Source organism: Sinohyriopsis cumingii, chromosome 1 (assembly GCF_028554795.1).
Source record: "Sinohyriopsis cumingii isolate HCF-2022 chromosome 1, ASM2855479v2, whole genome shotgun sequence".
NCBI classification, from domain to species: domain Eukaryota; kingdom Metazoa; phylum Mollusca; class Bivalvia; order Unionida; family Unionidae; genus Sinohyriopsis; species Sinohyriopsis cumingii.
The window spans coordinates 27,478,199-27,496,847 of NC_142961.1; the positions used below are offsets into that span (position 1 = coordinate 27,478,199).

General features: G+C 34.6%; 1 protein-coding gene across 1 annotated transcript in view; it reads left to right on the forward strand.

Annotated features, from left to right (window-relative positions):
• The window catches only part of LOC149806588 (palmitoyltransferase ZDHHC21-like), a 41,189-nt gene that overhangs the window by 4,996 nt on the left and 17,544 nt on the right, over positions 1-18,649 (forward strand). Inside the window, exons 3-6 of the mRNA XM_089955169.1 lie at positions 5,129-5,230; positions 5,722-5,833; positions 9,179-9,314; positions 17,252-17,374. Coding sequence (XP_089811295.1) covers positions 5,129-5,230; positions 5,722-5,833; positions 9,179-9,314; positions 17,252-17,374 — 473 coding nt within the window. The remainder of the gene's footprint in view (positions 1-5,128; positions 5,231-5,721; positions 5,834-9,178; positions 9,315-17,251; positions 17,375-18,649) is intronic.

The window sequence follows — 18,649 nt, forward strand, 5'->3', positions numbered from 1 at the left end:
AAATAGTTCTAAAACATCTATCAAAAGCCCAAATGTGTAAAGTTCCAATTGAAGTCCAATGGTATTCCAAATAAATTCCAGTATTGAATGTATTGATGTGCATGTAATCTCAAATCTGGAATGTGGTGATGTTTTACTGGTAGACGTTTGGTGTATCACATTACTATAATCCAAAATATCCTTGTCTGAATTCACTATAATTCCAGATTAATGTTTTAGTTCAAGAATATTTTTGAGCACTTTGTAATTCCACTGAATAATAGATTTAATAAATCAACCAATTTGAAAACCAAACAAAGCAGAATGATTTTTAAAAAAAATAACAATAATGAAAAATTCTTAACCAAGCAAGTTCATATGTCCCTCCACTTGACCTAGGTTGCAGTTACCATTTTCTGGAAATGCTCTGTCAACATAATGGGAAATTTCATTTCTGGAACTTTCTAAGTTCAGAATCAAGACTTTATCATTAACTCAAACTGAAGTAAACATGTTAACAATAATAATGATCTGAATATTTTTGTCTATATTCATAGAGAAATATTAGATGTTTATTATGTTGTTTATAAAATACATATCACTGATCAGGTACACCATTAACTTGATTTTGGACAAAGGTCAAGAACAAAATACAGGTATATATAATGTATAATCATTGAGAAAAGCCAACAAACAATACAAATTACATGTACATAACACAAGTATGGCTGCTTTTACTAACAGTAATAGCTTTAGTAACTTTTAAAACATAGTCATGAAAGTTAATGAAATTTGACATAAAGCATCCTAGCTTCAGTGTCTTTTAAACTCAAAAAAATGATGCCAATAAACAAATAAATGATGAAGTGATGCCAATCAACAATTAAATGTGGCTGTATAAATTTGTTGCTAGGGATTCTCAATTTTCAAAAGAAAAGAGTTGCAGCATATGTTATGGATGCAGCCAATAAATAGTTTTTTCACGCATCATGAGTTGTGGCTTGCACATTTGGGGAACTGCTAGTGTTTTCTGGAGTTGTAGTTGTTGTTGTTGTTGTAGGGTTTAATGCCATTTTTCAGCACAAGTTAGGCCAGTATTACTGGTGGAGGAAGAACCCTGGGAAACCCTGGGAAGAACCATCGACCCACAAGAAGCCACTGGCAAGATTTCTCATGTACCCACGTTAGCCGAGCCTGAGACTTGAACCCACACAGACAGAGGTGAGATGGCAGTGATCCAGAGCACTTTAGACCACTCAGCCACTTGGGGCCTCACTGGAGTTGTAAAAAAAGTTCCGCTACTGGTAGTTTATCAAACAATATCTCATAGAACTGATCAAACAGAGGTGACATGGATTCCATTCATTTACTTTGCATCAAGTAAAGGTGACAGCTCCAGTCATGACTGTTTACCATTTCTACATGCTTCATGTTATGGGAATACTGAAGATTATTTAAAATTTTGTTTTTTTTAAACACCACTTTGTTGGGGGGGTTGGGGTTGGGAATAACAAATCTTGTTTTAGCATGACACGCCTTGTTATGGCAGGTATGAGTGAGGGACTCAAAAGTTTATGCTAGGGACTCACAGAAATAGATTGTTGACTCCTTAGTTTTATGAGTGAAGAGTTCATGACTCTTCAAATTGGAAACGATGTTGAGAGCCCTGTCATGTGTATTAAAGAGTTGATCCTGCATCTGATTGAGTTTCTTACCATGCAGGATTTGATTTTGATCAAACTTGCAATATAAGCTTTAGCATTAAGGTCTCTGTTAAGTTCAGTAATGATTTAGTGCCACTTTGCATGGCATGTGCGATGGGTGTATTTTAATTTTGTAATCTTGCATCTGATTGGCTGAGTTTGCTGCTACTCTGAAAGCCTATTTGCGATCCACTTTTAATCAGACTTGGACTACATCCTCTATATCATCGAGGTCTTGGACTTTTATGATAATGAGTTAGACTCAGGCATATGAATAAGATGATCTTGCATCTGATTGGCTGAATGTATTACCACTCTGAAAGCCATAATTTTGATTCAGATTTGATCCATTTGGAAATGAACTTGTATCTCAAAATCTTGAACACTTTCAGAAGTGAGTGGGGTCCATGCTTTTAATGAGGCAATTTTGCATCTGATTGGCTGCACTTGTTACCATTTTTGAAGCTTGATAAATTTGTCAGATTTTGATTCAACTTCAAATAAAGGTGATCATTTATTGCAGATATGTTCAGTAATGAATGGGATTCATGCATAATAATGAGGTTGTAGTTTATTGCTGGGCATGTTACAACTCTAGACACCATTGTCCTGATCCAGTTCTGATCAAACAGGGTCCATATGCAGTCAGATCTTGAATGAGGACAATAACAAGTAAGATAGATGTATATGCAGTCAGATCTTGAATGAGGACAATAACAAGTAAGGTAGATGTACATGACATGATTTTGCATTGGATTGGTTTGAATGAGGACAATAAGGAGTAAGATACATGTATATGACATGATTTTGCATTGAATTGGTTTGAATGAGGACAGTAACGAGTAAGATAGATGTATATGACATGATTTTGCATTGTATTGGTTTGAATGAAGACAATAATGAGTAAGATAGATGTATATGACATAATTTTACATTGTATTGGTTTGCATGAGGACAATGACATGATTTTGCATTGTATTGGTTTGCATGAGGACAGTAAGGAGTAAGGTAGATGTATATGACATGGTTTTGCATTGTATTGGTTTGCATGAGGACAATGACATGATTTTGCATTGTATTAGTTTGCATGAGGACAATGACATGATTTTGCATTGTATTGGTTTTCATGAGGACTATTACATGATTTTGCATTGTATTGGTTTTCATGAGGACTATTACATGATTTTGCATTGTATTGGTTTTCATGAGGACAATGATATGATTTTACATTGTATTGGTTTGCATGAGGACAGTAACGAGTAAGGTAGATGTGTATGACATGGTTTTGCATTGTATTGGTTTGCATGAGGACAATGACATGATTTTGCATTGTATTGGTTTTCATGAGGACAATGATATGATTTTGCATTGTATTGGTTTGCATGAGGACAGTAACGAGTAAGGTAGATGTATATGACATGGTTTTGCATTGTATTGGTTTGCATGAGGACAATGACATGATTTTGCATTGTATTAGTTTGCATGAGGACAATGACATGATTTTGCATTGTATTGGTTTTCATGAGGACTATTACATGATTTTGCATTGTATTGGTTTTCATGAGGACAATAATGAGTAAGGTAGATGTATATGACATGGTTTTGCATTGTATTGGGTTGAATGAGTACAATAACGAGTAAGGTAGATGTATATTACATGATTTTGCATTGTATTGGTTTGAATGAGGACAATAAGGAGTAAGATACATGTATATGACATGATTTTGCATTGGATTGGTTTGAATGAGGACAATAACGAGTAAGGTAGATGTATATGACATGATTTTACATTGTATTGGTTTGCATGAGACATGATTTTGCATTGTATTGGTTTTCATGAGGACAATGATATGATTTTGCATTGTATTGGTTTTCATGAGGACAATAACGAGTAAGATAGATGTGTATGACATGATTTTGCATTGTATTGATTTCGTGATGACAGTGTCATGATTTTGCATTGTATTGGTTTTCATGAGGACAGTGATATGATTTTGCATTGTATTGGTTTGCATGAGGACAATAATGAGTAAGGTTGATGTATATGACATGATTTTGGATTATATTGGTTTGAATGAGTACAATAATGAGTAAGGTAGATGTATATGACATGATTTTGCATTGTATTGGTTTGAATGAGGACAATAACGAGCAAGATAGATGTATATGACATGATTTTGCATTGTATTGGTTTGAATGAGGACAATAACGAGTAAGGTAGATTATATGACATGATTTGGCATTGTATTGGTTTGAATTAGGACAATGATGAGTAAGGTAAATGTATATGACGTGATTTTCATTGTATTGGTTTGCAACTCTATTTCTGATCATTATGTTTTTTGTCAGACGTAAATAAACTTATATCAAGATATGTAATTTTTTATTATGATGTTGACTTACACATTCGTAAGATGATCTTGCATATGATTGGCTGAGCTTATTATCACTTGAATGACTGTATTTCTGATTTTAATACGAATTTTAATCAAGCTTAAATAGGCCTATGAATATGAGTGAAATTCATACATATTACTGATGTGACCTTGCATCTGATTGGCTAATCCTGATAACAATCTATTAACTGTATTTCTGATTAGATTTTGATTGACTTATAATTTCAAGATGTTTGATGAGTTTAATTATAGGCAAGATCTATGAATATTAATGAGGTAATCTTGTTAATAAACAACCAACTAAAATCCAGTCAGAATTTGCTCCAGATTAAGCTTATTTTTTATTGTGACAGACAGGACCTATAATAAGCAAGACCATAATGGATTAATGATAAACCTTACATCTGTTATGAGCTTGCTACCTGTCTATATTTATAGACCACATTTCTCATACATTTTCTCTAAAACTTGGTAAATGGGTTCATGTCATCTAGACCTTGGATGACTTCACTTATGAGCAAGAGACATTGGATATTAGTTATACCTTCATTTTTTTAAAAAGAATTTTTATTATTATATAGTAAAATAGGTCAAATTAACAGAATATAAAGTTTCAGCGGATGTCTTCTTTTGAACCTTACACTGTGAAGTAGTCAGCAGTGAAAGTTCTTTAAGACGGATGTGTAACATTGGACCCATGTAGACCTCTTATACTCCTTTGTGAAAAATCAGAAAATATATGGTCTCTAAACATCTGATTTTTTATGTATATCAAATACAAATATGAATCAGATTTCCTGGTCTCTAATACAATTGCTAATTAACATTATTAAGGATTGGCCATTTCTGTAAGCCTGTCTCCATTCATTTTCCAGTGATAATTAAATTAACGTTCCACAAATGATCCACTAATCACTTACAAGATACTTATACTAAGTTATAGATTGAATCACCTAAATAATTCATAGAATATTGTTTCGTGAGTCACAGTGGTACTAAGACAATGTTTTCCAGTATATATTAAAATATTACTTTACCCTTTCATTTCAGCTTATATAGTGGTATCTTTTCTTTGCCTCATCTCCCTGTTTCGTGCCAGTACTGTTAATCCTGGTGCAGTACCTTTAATAGATGAGATGTCCACTGACATAGGTAAATGTACATCACGGATTTTTATTGGAAAGTGGGCCTTATCATTTGAGAGAAAATAATCAGATGTGTCATAAGTATATTGCCTAAATTCTGAGTTTGTGGCACCTGAAGATCTTTATAAAAAAATCCATGACTTAGAAAGATTGCAGTTAATCTAGTAAGAATGATATATATCAATACAAATGTAATTTCATATCATAATTGGACTATGTGTTTCACTACATGAAGATATACTTACATTTACCACATAATGGGTATGGTTTTTGCACTATTTTTGGTGGATGGGTGCTCAGTCTTGAAAATATGTGATTAATGTACATTAAGATGTTGCATTTTCACATTGAAAGAGGCTTAGCTTAAGAATATTGATTCATTATATATATAATTTTCTTCTTAAGTTTATTTGGACAACTAAAAAGGAAATAAAAATTACTGAGCTTCTGTTTACAATATCTGTAGACTGAATTCTAATACAGTATGGCTTTTTTCAGATTTAATTAAATTACATGAGTGCCAAACATGTGGTATGAAAAAACCACCTCGTGCTCATCACTGCAGGCGCTGTCAGCAATGTGTGTTGCGTATGGATCATCATTGCCCATGGTCAGTAGAATATCTGTTCCTCTCAGTATTAATAGACCATAATGCACAAGCATGAATACAGTGATGTATGAATAAATAAGCAATGTAACAAGAAGATGGGTTCAGGACAGAAACTTGATACAGTGATCAGCTTGGTATCAGTTTGTCTGTCCTTCTGTCTGTCCACACTGTGGAGTGACCTTAGTGTTGTGTTTTACTTTCCTTTTATTTTGTCCTCAATTATGGGGCTTTTTGACCAGGCTTACTTTTTAATTTCAGAGCCTTCAAAACCGCATGAACAAAGTTCCCTCGATTGCAGCTGTTATTACTCTGTGCAAATAAAACTATCCAACTGCTGTGACATGTTTCCAAATTATTACATTGATCATTGGTCCAGCTGAATCAGGGAAAACTCAACTCTTATTAAATATGGTTTTGAGGTTGTTAATGTGGGATTGTTTGAGGTTGTTAATGTGGGATTGGTTGAGGTTGTTAATGTGGGATTGGTTGAGGTTGTTAATGTGGGATTGGTTGAGGATGTTAATCTGGGATTGGTTGTACTCAACTGCACCATCAGTGGATGATCAACCATGCTATGATGTACTTAGAAATTTTATGGAAGCACTTCAGTTGTTGCCAAGAAGCAAATCATGCACTGATGATTTTTCTTCATTGTGGATGAATCTGATACTGTTGATGGCCTAGATTCAAGTGAGGATAATCAATATTGATGTGATGCTTTAACACCAAGAACTATGTCACACAGCACTATGCAAATGTGTGTAAAGTAATCTGAGGCAGCTATAATATGTTAATGATATTTCGCAACATTGAGGTCTTTGGACTTGGTGTGCCACCAACTACTCATGGGACGAGTTTCAGAATATGTTTGCCTATACACTTCAGTAACACACAAGTTTGATTCTGTAGTATGGAATGCTTATACACTGTAGTAATACAAAAGTGTGATTCTGTAGAATAGAATACCTAAAAACTGTTGTAACATATAAGTGTGATTCTGTAGTATGAAAGCGTGATTCAATAGTAAGGAATGCCTATTCACTGTGGTAACACATAGTGTGATTCTGTAGTATGGAATGCCTATACACTGTAGTAACACAAGTGTGATTCTGTAGAATGGAATGCTTATACACTGTAGTAACACATAAGTGTGATTCTGTAGAATAGAATACCTATACACTGTTGTAACATATAAGTGTGATTCAGTAGTATGAAAGCGTAATTCTATAGTAAGGAATGCCTATTCACTGTAGTAACACATAAGTGTGATTCTGTTGTATGGAATGCTTATACACTGTAGTAACACAAGTGTGATTCTGTAGAATGGAATGCTTATGCACTGTAGTAACACATAAGTGTGATTCTATAGTAAGGAATGCTTATTCACTGTAGTAACACATAAGTGTAATTTTTTATACACTGTATTAACACATAAGTGTTATTTGTTAGTAAGGAATGCTTATAAACTATAGGAATACCTAAGTGTGATTCTTTAGTAAGGCAAGCTTATGCATTGTTGTAACATGTGTGATTCAGAGTAAGGAAAGCTTATACACTGTAGTAACACATAAGTGTGATTCTTTTGTAAGGAATGCTTATGCACTGTAGTAACACATAAGTGTGGTTCTTTTGTAAGGAATGCTTATGCACTGTAGTAACACGTGTAATTCTTTAGTAAGGAGAGCTTATACATTGTAGTAACACATAAGTGTGGTTCTTTTGTAAGGAATGCTTATGCACTGTAGTAACACATAAGTGTGGTTCTTTTGTAAGGAGAGCTTATACATTGTAGTAACACATAAGTGTGGTTCTGTTGTATGAAATGCTCATAACTGTATTAACACATCATTATAATTCTTCAGTATGGAATGTTCATACAGTGTAATTATATATGTGTAGCTATGTATGTGTCTTTCTGTAACGTGGAATGCCCATACATTATAGTCACTCATAAGTACAATATTATTAGGGTTACCATACATCCTCCTTTTCCCAGACATGTCCTCCTTTTCCATTCTTAAATCTCCATATGACTGAGTTTATTAAACATCTAAAAATGTCTCAGATTTTGCCCTGCTTGTTCTTTGTTAATCAAATTTAGATATGTGTGTGGCAGAAGAAAGACTGCAAAAATGAAAAAATGATATCTATTACACAGGTCACAGTATACTGAGCGTCATTGTTTTTTAAAAGTTTGAAAATATGGTAACCCTAAATTCTATAGCATTGTGTGCTTGTACATTGCAGTTACACATTAGTGTGATTCTTTAACATAGCACACTCATACACTGTGGTTACAAGTGCAGTTCCATAGTATGGCATTGTCATACACTGCAGTTACACTAAGTCTTGCATTTCCATAGCATGACATTGTCATACTCTGTGGTTACAGATGTCTTTCCATAGCATGGCATTGTTAGACAGTGTGGTTACAAGTGTTTCCATAGCATGGCATTGTTAGACACTGGTTACAAGTGTTTCAATAGCATGGCATTGTTAGACACTGGTTGCAAGTGTGTTTCCATAGCATGGCATTGTTAGACACTATAGTTACAAGTGCATTTCCACGGCATGGCATTGTAATACACTATGGTTACAAGTGCATTTCCATAGCATGGCATTGTCATACAATGCAGTTACAAGTGCAATGCCATAGTATGTCATATACTCATACACAGTAGTTACACATAAACACAACTTCGTAACATGGCATTGTATATGTACATCAGTTCCATTTTGTGTCATGGCACACTTATTCAGTAGTTGCACATATATACAACTCTGTAACATGGAATTCTGTATGTAAAAATGTACAGTTCCATGTCATGGCACACTTATTCAGTAGTTGCACATATATACAACTCTGTAACATGGAATTCTGTATGTAAAAATGTACAGTTCCATGTCATGGCACACTTATTCAGTAGTTACACATAACTTTCATTCTTTAACATCTTACACTCATTCATTGTATTTACATATAATGTGATTCAAGATCTCTGATAAACATTCTAAAGAAATATACAGCATTATTTTATTGATTCTTTTCTTTATGTAATTTCTATCAAACAGATTTAACAAATAAAAAGGTCAAAAGTATTTGTAAGTGTGTAGCAATCAATAGCACCAACATGTTCTATGTCATTGCAGAACATGGCAGGTCTTACCAAGTGCCTGTATGACATAGATGTCATTCATTTTTATGAAGCCATAATTTTCTTCTCTTTGATTTTCCATTCATGTATGGTAATTCTTTTTCTACATGTTTTCATATTTTTGATGCAAAACTATGTTAACATGAACTTTATATGTGAGATTGATTTAATTTTTTTTTTATATCTACAGGATCAACAACTGTGTTGGAGAGGGAAACCATTATTTGTTTATGTTGCTGTTGCTGTATGCATTCCTGATGTCAGCTCTTTCATTCACATTGTGTGTGTTTCAATTCTGGGTTTTCCCCAAATGTTCTGCATGTATAGTAAGTCATTGTTTCAATTCTGAGTTTTCCCTAAATGTTCTGCATGTATGGTAAGTCTGTGTATCCAACAGCATTGTACATAGAACTCTAAAACTGCTGTTAGCCAGTGTTCACCTTATGTAATAAGTCATCTGTCATATGTGAACACATCATATTGAACAGTGACTTGTTTCCAATCAGTGCATTTAGTTAAGTTTATTAAAACATGTCATTGCATGATGCTTGAAATGTGAACACTGAATAACTTGAGATATGTCATTGTGTATATGGTATCAAATTGTAGAAGTCAGCTTGATTTCAGTGATTATTTTTCAGTACTCAGCTTCCACTGCATGATGTTTTGAAAGTTTTTAAAGTAATTCCAATAATCATTCACAGTTATAAATAATTTTTAAAGTGGATATTTTATCTTTTTAAAAGTTTGAATTATTAGCCTCATGCGTTTTAGAGAAAAGGGCAGGGATTATTTATCCTGCCATCTGTGCATGCATGCCTTGGTAATATCACACAATTCTTCCAGCTTAATGCAAAAGAGAGATTTCAAATTATTAGGATATGATTTGGGGTGGTCCGTAGATGTCCACAGTGTTTTTAAAGTTTTGATGCAACCCAGATTATGTAAACAAAATGCCTGAGAATTGGTATATGTGATTACTGACACAGGTGTCAACACGTCAGATGTCCGGTTTGAATTAGACACTTAAATCATGCAGAGGTGTGGGGTGAATAAAGTTGTGACCAAAAACTAGACACTATTTGGACATTGAAAGATAAATTAATTTATGTGCCTGACTTTGGCCCATGGGTCTGTTATTTCCCCCCAACCTAAGGGTCATAAGATAGAAACTATAACCATATATTAATTTATTTGGCATGAGATGATGAAATCTCACAAATTATTGGGTTAAAACCATATATTAACTTATTTGGCATGAGATGATGAAATCTCACATTATTTGGTTATAACCATATATTAACTTACTTGGCAGGAGATGATGAAATCTCACATTATTGGGTTATGTGCTGGCTGTTTAGACTTCATGTACTTTTGTGACATCAGCTGTATGCAAACATTTGAATTTCATGTGCTGCTGGAGTACAGCTTTTGGGTGTAAAATCCCCATTTTATTGGTATTTGGTATATAATTTACCTGCCTCAATTAAAGAGTTCTCACATGGAAACATGGAAAAACAAGCTATAGGATTAAGACACACCTCTGATTGGCACTGAAAAAGTATGTGTGCTTAAGGCTCAGTCACAAGGATTGTCAGCTTGAAAGCAACGTGAGTGCTACCTTTACAAGCACTGGCAGAAAACATGTATACCGTTATGATAAATGATAAATCTGGACAACTCCAACCCAACTTAGTAAAGATGCCAATTGATATCTGGGTACTCAGGGACTCACCTATTGATAATAACCTAGATTATAAAATGTTCCATAGGGTACCCATTTATCAGATATTTTCTTCCTGAACTCGAGAAGAGCTCGTTTCGTACCAGCTGATTTATTGGTGGATTATTTTGCCCCATCTGGCTTAAAGATTGACTGGCAAGTTTTCATGGAAGAGCTTAGACAGTCCACAAGTCCACAATCATTGTCATCTTCTTCACTGTAATTTTTCTTTTCTCCTCACTTTTCTCTTTCTTGCTCTTGGATGATGTATTTTTTGGTGTGCCTTTAGACCTCTTGATTGTTGACCCTTTTGATCTTTTTATTCAATGAATGAGATGTTTTGGTCCATTTATGAATTAATTGTTGGGACAATCACTAAGTGTTATACCCAATAGACCCTCTCTTGCTGCATATCTGTGAATCATGAATTTTCCTATCTCTTCTGTGGTTGTAACTAACATCCATTGCTGCACCTCTGGATTCTCCTTGTGATATACATTTCTTAGAATGGGGTCAAATCTTAATGACATTCCCTTACTTCGATGTATAAGACCAAATGTTCTTACATTATGGCCCAAGTCATTATTACTGGCTTTTTTCTCCATGTAGGGCCTACCTATCTGATATTTTAGATCCTGTCTCTTCATTTTTTTGTCTCATCTTGCTTAATCTTCGAAGCATCCTCTCCTGAGACGGCAGACTGGATTACTGTATGCACTTGTTTCTGCTCATCTACTGTGGTCATCTTTATCATTATATTGCTTAGTGTGGCCCCTGATCAAACACATTTCTTTGCATCTCTGTGGTCAGTCTCTCGAGCAGTGTCTAATTCGAAGCTGACAATACTACCATTGTGGGAGGTACTGAATAGAACATGTTTCATTTGTCTGTGAAAGTGACTTGATTTGTAATGTTGTATCAAGAGCCGTCAGCAGAATCCAGCGTAACTTGAAGCTCCATTTAAGAATGAGAATGGAAGTGAAGACTTCACACAGGCCAGAAGTAAGTTGTATCCATATTTTCCTCCTAGTCTTTCATCAACAGCGATGGCTACAATTTCGTCACAATGCCTCATTATATCAATATGCAGGGAAGTGTTTTATTCTCAGTGGATGTTTTCTTAATGAATTCTTTCAACATTTGTCCCCATCTCAATTCAAGTTGGCTGACAGATAACTCCTGATCACACAATTTTTTTCTCAGCTCCTCTGCATGTGAATGTAGTAGTGAGTCGATGAACATGAAAAGAACCAAGATATGCAAAGCTGCTGACAATCACCAAATGTTTCACATGGCTGTCTCAATGTTCTCAATAGTTACTAATTTACTGGAGTATTTACTAGTCTTTTTCAACATATCTCTCAAATATTTCAGTATATGAATGAGGCCTGATGTTTCATAGGTTGATATTAAATTCATGAATTTGGACTTTCTCAGGTACAGTACTGGAAACTCTGGAAGAAGTATTGCATACTTTTCGTTCCCATCTATAAGCTTATAAATGTTTCATGCAATCTTGTAGTCAGGTGCAAACAAAACATTTCCATTCATTTCACTCAATTCATCCTTCTCCAAAAAATCATAGAGAGCCATTTTCAACGAAACTATATCGTCATCTCTGCCACTGGAAGGTGGAGGATGATGGCATAATAGTGGCTGTCATGGTGTATTTTTCAGATCTTGATACTTTAGTATGCTACTATCAGTATCGTAGACTACAGTTTCGTCTTTATTTGTCATTAACGGTATCTGTATTTCTTCAAGGAGGGGTTGAACATCTTGTAGAATATCTTTATCAGCATCAACTTTTATCCTAATATTTAGATATTCTTCCTCTTCCTCATCTCCTCCTCATCTTTTATTCATTTTGTCTTCATAAATTGGTTGTACATCTCCTCATCTATATCGCTGACATCAATATATGGCAGCAAATCACAAGATACTTTTGGACCATGCTGAATGTTTTTCATATCCTTGACTGTATCCCCATTACCGTTAGATGCTGTAATGGAGGTAATAACTCCATTAATGCCCTCTATATTTTCACTGGTGACATTTAGTAGGAAGTTTTCGTTTCTGTCATTATTGCTAACATTTACCATTTTCTCCACATCATGAATGGTCAAGTATGTAAAGGTTTTGTCTAGATCCACGTTTTCTTGCTGAAATTCCTAATTTTCCATCGAAGCCACTTTGTTTAGAATGTCTGTGAAGGACTGTAATGATGTAAGTCTTGTTCAGATGTCTTTCAGGTCCCATATGGCTTGCTGCTGAAAACATGCAAAAGCACACTCTTCGTCTGAGGTCATCTATAGGAGCACCCATTCAAGATCTTTTTTTGCAGTTGTGGTACTTCCTTGCATGCGCAATCTTCTTTTTCTTCACACAGTGGAAGATGCCATGTTAATACATCGTTTGAATCCTTTGGAATGCCTTTACTTGTGATGGGCAGGGAGCATAGTTTTATTCTCCTTTCACCAGGTTGTGGGTCTGTGTTCATGGTGACCTGGACAAGATTGTCCATGAAAATTACAAGATGGCAGACTCTGAGACAAACCAAATGATCAGAAGATGAGACATCACTTGCTTTTACATTATTATGGTGGATATGGTTTCAGATATGTGTTAAAGTGACAATGTTCTGGAACTGCTGCTTTCTTGAGATGTCTGTCTCCATTTCGCAGACTTTGGCTTATATTGGCAGCTGATGTGATGGAAAAAACAGATGTGATGTTATAGCAGTTGATGAACAACTCATCTGTGACAATATCTTGTATGAGACCACTGTAATTTCTGTTAGGTATTTGAATCAAAATGGCAATATAAAGAGGATAGTTTTGAGGTGTAGAAATCATTGGACGATCGACGCCTGAGGCTGTCTTTGTTCTGTAGTGTTTGTTCTCTTAAACACTGGAATGGTAAAGGAACATGCAAGCGCCATGCTTTCATTATTTTAAATTGGTTCGCATCTAAGGGGCCTGTAAGCCAATAATTCTTCTCTTTAAAACATTGAAAGCAAAAGGAGTCAAGAATTCTGCATTCCTCTGGAGATTTTGGTCATGAAAGGGACACGTAATGGGATCAGAGTTTTCCAGATTTCACATGACTTCTTGCAAGAAAATGCTCACTAGACAGATGGCAGCCTTTGGGAAAGAAGAGTTTGACAATTTCATGTTCAGAGAGGCACGAACTATCAGAGAAATATCATGTTTCAGCATTATGTTGCAATTCCTGTAATACGATACCAATGTGTATTCCTGCTTTATGTGCACACAAATCTGTGCACTGAAAACATATGAAACTGAAGAGCAGGTATATCTCTAAAAGCATTTTCTTTGTCGCTTATTATTTTCTTGGGTCACTGGATACTTTCCAGATTGATAGTAATTCCATTTATTGCATCAGCAGCAAACTTCCAAGCAACATTCCACTGACAGACCTTCAAACACAACTAATTGAGTCCTTGTCCCTTTTCTGCCAACTCGTTATATCATCCAAAGATTCCCATTTACTTTCATGCTCATCTTCATAGTCTGACACGTCTTTCTTACAACAGGTACTAAAGTGCCACTCAAATAGTTGAATTTTATTCCATTCGCTGTCAGTGAGCTGTGTTTTACAATTAATAATTAAAGATGGAATTTTCAGCCCCTTAAGTTGTAGCTTTTCAGTTGTTTCTTCATACAGACCCAAACTTTAAATTTCAACATATGCTAGTTGTTGATAAAGGTTCCATGTTGATTTGTTCGATTTGTTTGAAGATATCGACTGTGTTTTTTGTTCTAAGAGTTCATCACAAACCGCTTTGCAAACCAGGAAGTCATCATAGTGATGAAACATATATCAAAAGAAAGACGACAACGAAACCAATTTCATTTCTTCTCTCTTGATTATCCCAGTATCATGTCTCTGTAATTCTTGTAAAATCTTTCTTTCTTCACATTTATTTTCCTGTCTTGAACTGAATGGTTATTTTTAAGGAACTTTACAAGATCATCTATGGCTATGAAAGTTCCGTCTTCGATTTTATTGAAAGATAGAGATTTCAGTGACAGTATAAAGATGAAAACCTTTTGAAGAATGAAATTATTTAACTGACATCAATAATTCAGTCAAACTAGAAATTTGCCTAAAATACAAAGTTAGAATTTTGGTACTAGATTTTATATATTGGAAGATAAAAGACTACAATTATGACTGATCAAGGAGATGAGATATGGACAGAAATATAAGCTACAAGCACATATGACCATTATATCAATTGCTTCGACTTGTTGCCTGAATGCTGTTTACACAAGGCTGGTGTCAGTTATGATGAACTGTATGATTAAATGCTTTTATAAACTTCCATGTTCATTTACATACATACAGCGCGACCCCGCCATAACGCACCCTGTGATAACGCGAATTCAGATATAATGTGGTCTTGGCAGGGCTCCCAAAATTTTCTATATTCATTCACACATCAAAAAATATTTTTTGTTCAAAGTACGTGAAATATTGTATAAAAAATGTATTATCATTTGGGGGAAGAGATCGTATGAATTCAAATATGATATGATTGTGGCATGGTTTCTGAAATTTTAAATACACGTACATGTATTTTTCTCGTACTGGGGAAAATATTTTTTTAAGTATGAGAAATAGTGTGTAAAATGTTCATTATCATTTTCAGGACGAGTTCGCGTATAAATTTGAAAATAATACGATTGTGGCGTAGTTTCTGAAATTTAACAATTTCACCAGTTTCTTGAAGTGTTATGCCAAAATAAACATTATCAAAAATGTTACTTATTAATGATCCATGAGTAAAGCCAGTAAGTCGTCTTTGTGATTGTCTTCAATTAATTCTGTATACAGTCTTTGCTCAAACAATAGCCAACATGCATTTCTTCTTTAACTGCATACACAAACAAGCAGCAGACAATGTGGTGGTTGAAAAAAGATTCTCACAATTTAATAAACCACAAAAAATGAAAGCTGCCAACATGTTTGCTGGACTTGGTGGTATTATTAGACGCAATCAGTTGACAAGTAAATAATGTCTGCTTTATTAGCTGGAAATTGAAAGGGTATGAAATTGTATGCGTGTTCAGCTTTAAAAAAGGTTATAAAAGTGACTCGTGACCATTGCAGGCCTACTGCACTTAGTTCTCAAGTTTTACATGTGTATGGTGTTTGCTTATGAACTCATTATTAATTTCCTATTTTTGTAAAAAATATTTTACCATTATGGAAAAGCAAGTTTACAAACGCAAGTTGTTCTGTGCATGTTGCGCAGTGATTAGTATTATAGTTTTCACACATTTCTTTCGATATTCCCAAAATCTGAAGTAAAAGTTATGTGCATGCTGAAAGCATGTGTTGATTGTTAATTTTTCTTGCTGTAGTCATTCAAATGAATAGGCGTACAAGCGTTAATTATTGGAAATTTACAATGGATAAATGTACATGGAAATGCATGTGAGAAAATGTTAGCAGTATGAAATTTGTACAGACACTGTTCATAGACACTGGAACATAATGAACTATACACGTGCTTCATCTTTCTTAACCTAATTTTGCTGTTAATTTTTCCCACTGAATTCAGACACATAATGACCTGTGACAAAATTACTGAATAGTTTAAATATATATGCAATTTTTGCAATGGAATTGCAGACCACTTATCATCATATCTACGCTGGCAGGATGATACAGCCATTATAACAGATAGCTCATCATCCTGTCTACACTGGCAGGGTGATACAGCCACTATAACAGACAGCTCATCCTGTCTACACTGGCAGAATGATACAGCCACTATAACAGACAGCTCATCTTCCTGTCTACACTGGCAGAGTGATACAGCCACTATAACAGACAGCTCATCATCCTGTCTACACTGGCAGGGTGATACAGCCACTATAACAGAAGCTCTTCATCTTGTCTACACTAGCAGGGTGATAAAGGACTGTCTTTTCCCTTCTCTCACTTTCTGTCCCAAGTAAAATTCCAGTGGTTCTGTTTGGAACAGATTGTTTTTCATTTTCAGACTTTTTCCTTTGGTAGCTGTCTTGCCCAATGTCTTTACCAGGGTTATGGGAGTCATGTGATCATTAGGTGTTCCCATCATCCATTATTTCGACAACTGGTTGATAATGTTCTCCGATGTATATTATCATTTGTTTGATTTTTGTACATGTTTGGCCTAAAGCTTGATGGTTTAAATATTTTATGTATTACAAGCTTGGTTGTGAAAAATATTTTGTTTTTATGTATTAAAAGCACAATGGCTGATAATTTTTAGTTATTGCTGTGATAAAACTGATGCCATCAGCTACATTTGATATCACTTTGAAATTGACTTAACATGATGTGTTTTAATGTTGCTGCCCTGATTTTAAAATATCTTACCAACTATTTACATATTATGTATCCAGTGTTGAGGCAGTTCTACGAAGATTGATATTTATATGTGTTTATTGATGCTGTGTTAAAAATTTATGCTTTATCATCTTATTTTTTGCAAAAGTTCAGATGAATTAAATTTATTTTCAGGAAACATGGTATTTAAAACCAACCACATCAATATGGTTTCTTTATGTTCTGGTGCTTATTTCTGTTGCAATGTCCATTTTCATGGGATTACAGTTCCTGTCTCAGCAGTTTAATCTGATAATGGTGAGTAATCATCAGTACATTGACAATAGATTGGAAACCCAATTACATCCATGTCTTATGATGGTAATTTATTATTAGATTTTCATATACACATGTGCACACACACAAGGTACATATGCACACACACAAGGTACATATGGACACACACAATGTACATGTGCACACACAATGTACATATGCACACACAATGTACATGTGCACACACACAAGGTACATGTGCACACACAGTTTACATGTGGACACACACAGTTTACATGTGCACACACACAATGTACATGTGCACACACACAAAGGTACATATGCACACACACAATGTACATGTGCACACACAGAATGTACATATCCACACACACAATGTACATATGCACACACCCATGGTACATATGCACACACAAGGTACATATGCACACCATAACCTTCATTTTAATTGCAAGAAACTATGTTTCTTTACAAAGGAACATTTAGTGTTTTTCTTCCAATTTTTGAAGTAGAAATAATCAAGTAAGTACATGGAGACACTCACAGTATAAATTTTCTGCTAACAGCTATTGTTATATTACAATTTTTATAAATGATTAAGATATTATCTGGAGTTAAACCAAGTTGCTAAAGGTGAACAAGGTTTTGAATTAGAATTTTAAATATCATAAAACTTGAACCTTTTTTGTTGTACATACATGTTTAAAAATTGTGCAGGTCTTTCAGAAATTAAAATTTAAAAACAGAAAAGTCATGATAACTTCACTTTTGTATAAAAAAATAAAGTTCCCAAATTGACTTATTTGCTTGTTTGAGTAAATTTTATATGTAAGCTGAATCTAACATAAAACATAGTAGTAATTTACTTCCCTGGAGGTTCAGTATTTATTTGTCCCTTTGCTCTCAAACAGTCATGTGATCTCCTGTGATTAATTTTAAAATTAACTTTTGGGGTTGGTGGTTTGGTTTTTGCTTGTCGGGGCATAGTGTACGAGACAGTAACATTTAGGTCCAACAGTATTGTGGTACTTACATAAGTGGTTCACACTCCAACAGTACTGTGTATGTGTGATTTGGAATCTTTATGTCGCTTTAACAATTTTTCCACCATATCACTATGATGCCTGCTGTGTGGCAGTTGATAGTGATGTCTAGCATTGGATATCATGCCGCAGACATGTAGCATGATATCCTACCCAGTCACATTATCCTGACACCAGACCAACCAGTCCTAACACTAACCTCTTAATCATGAGTACATAGCGAGGCAGCTGCTAGTACCATTTTTATAAGTCT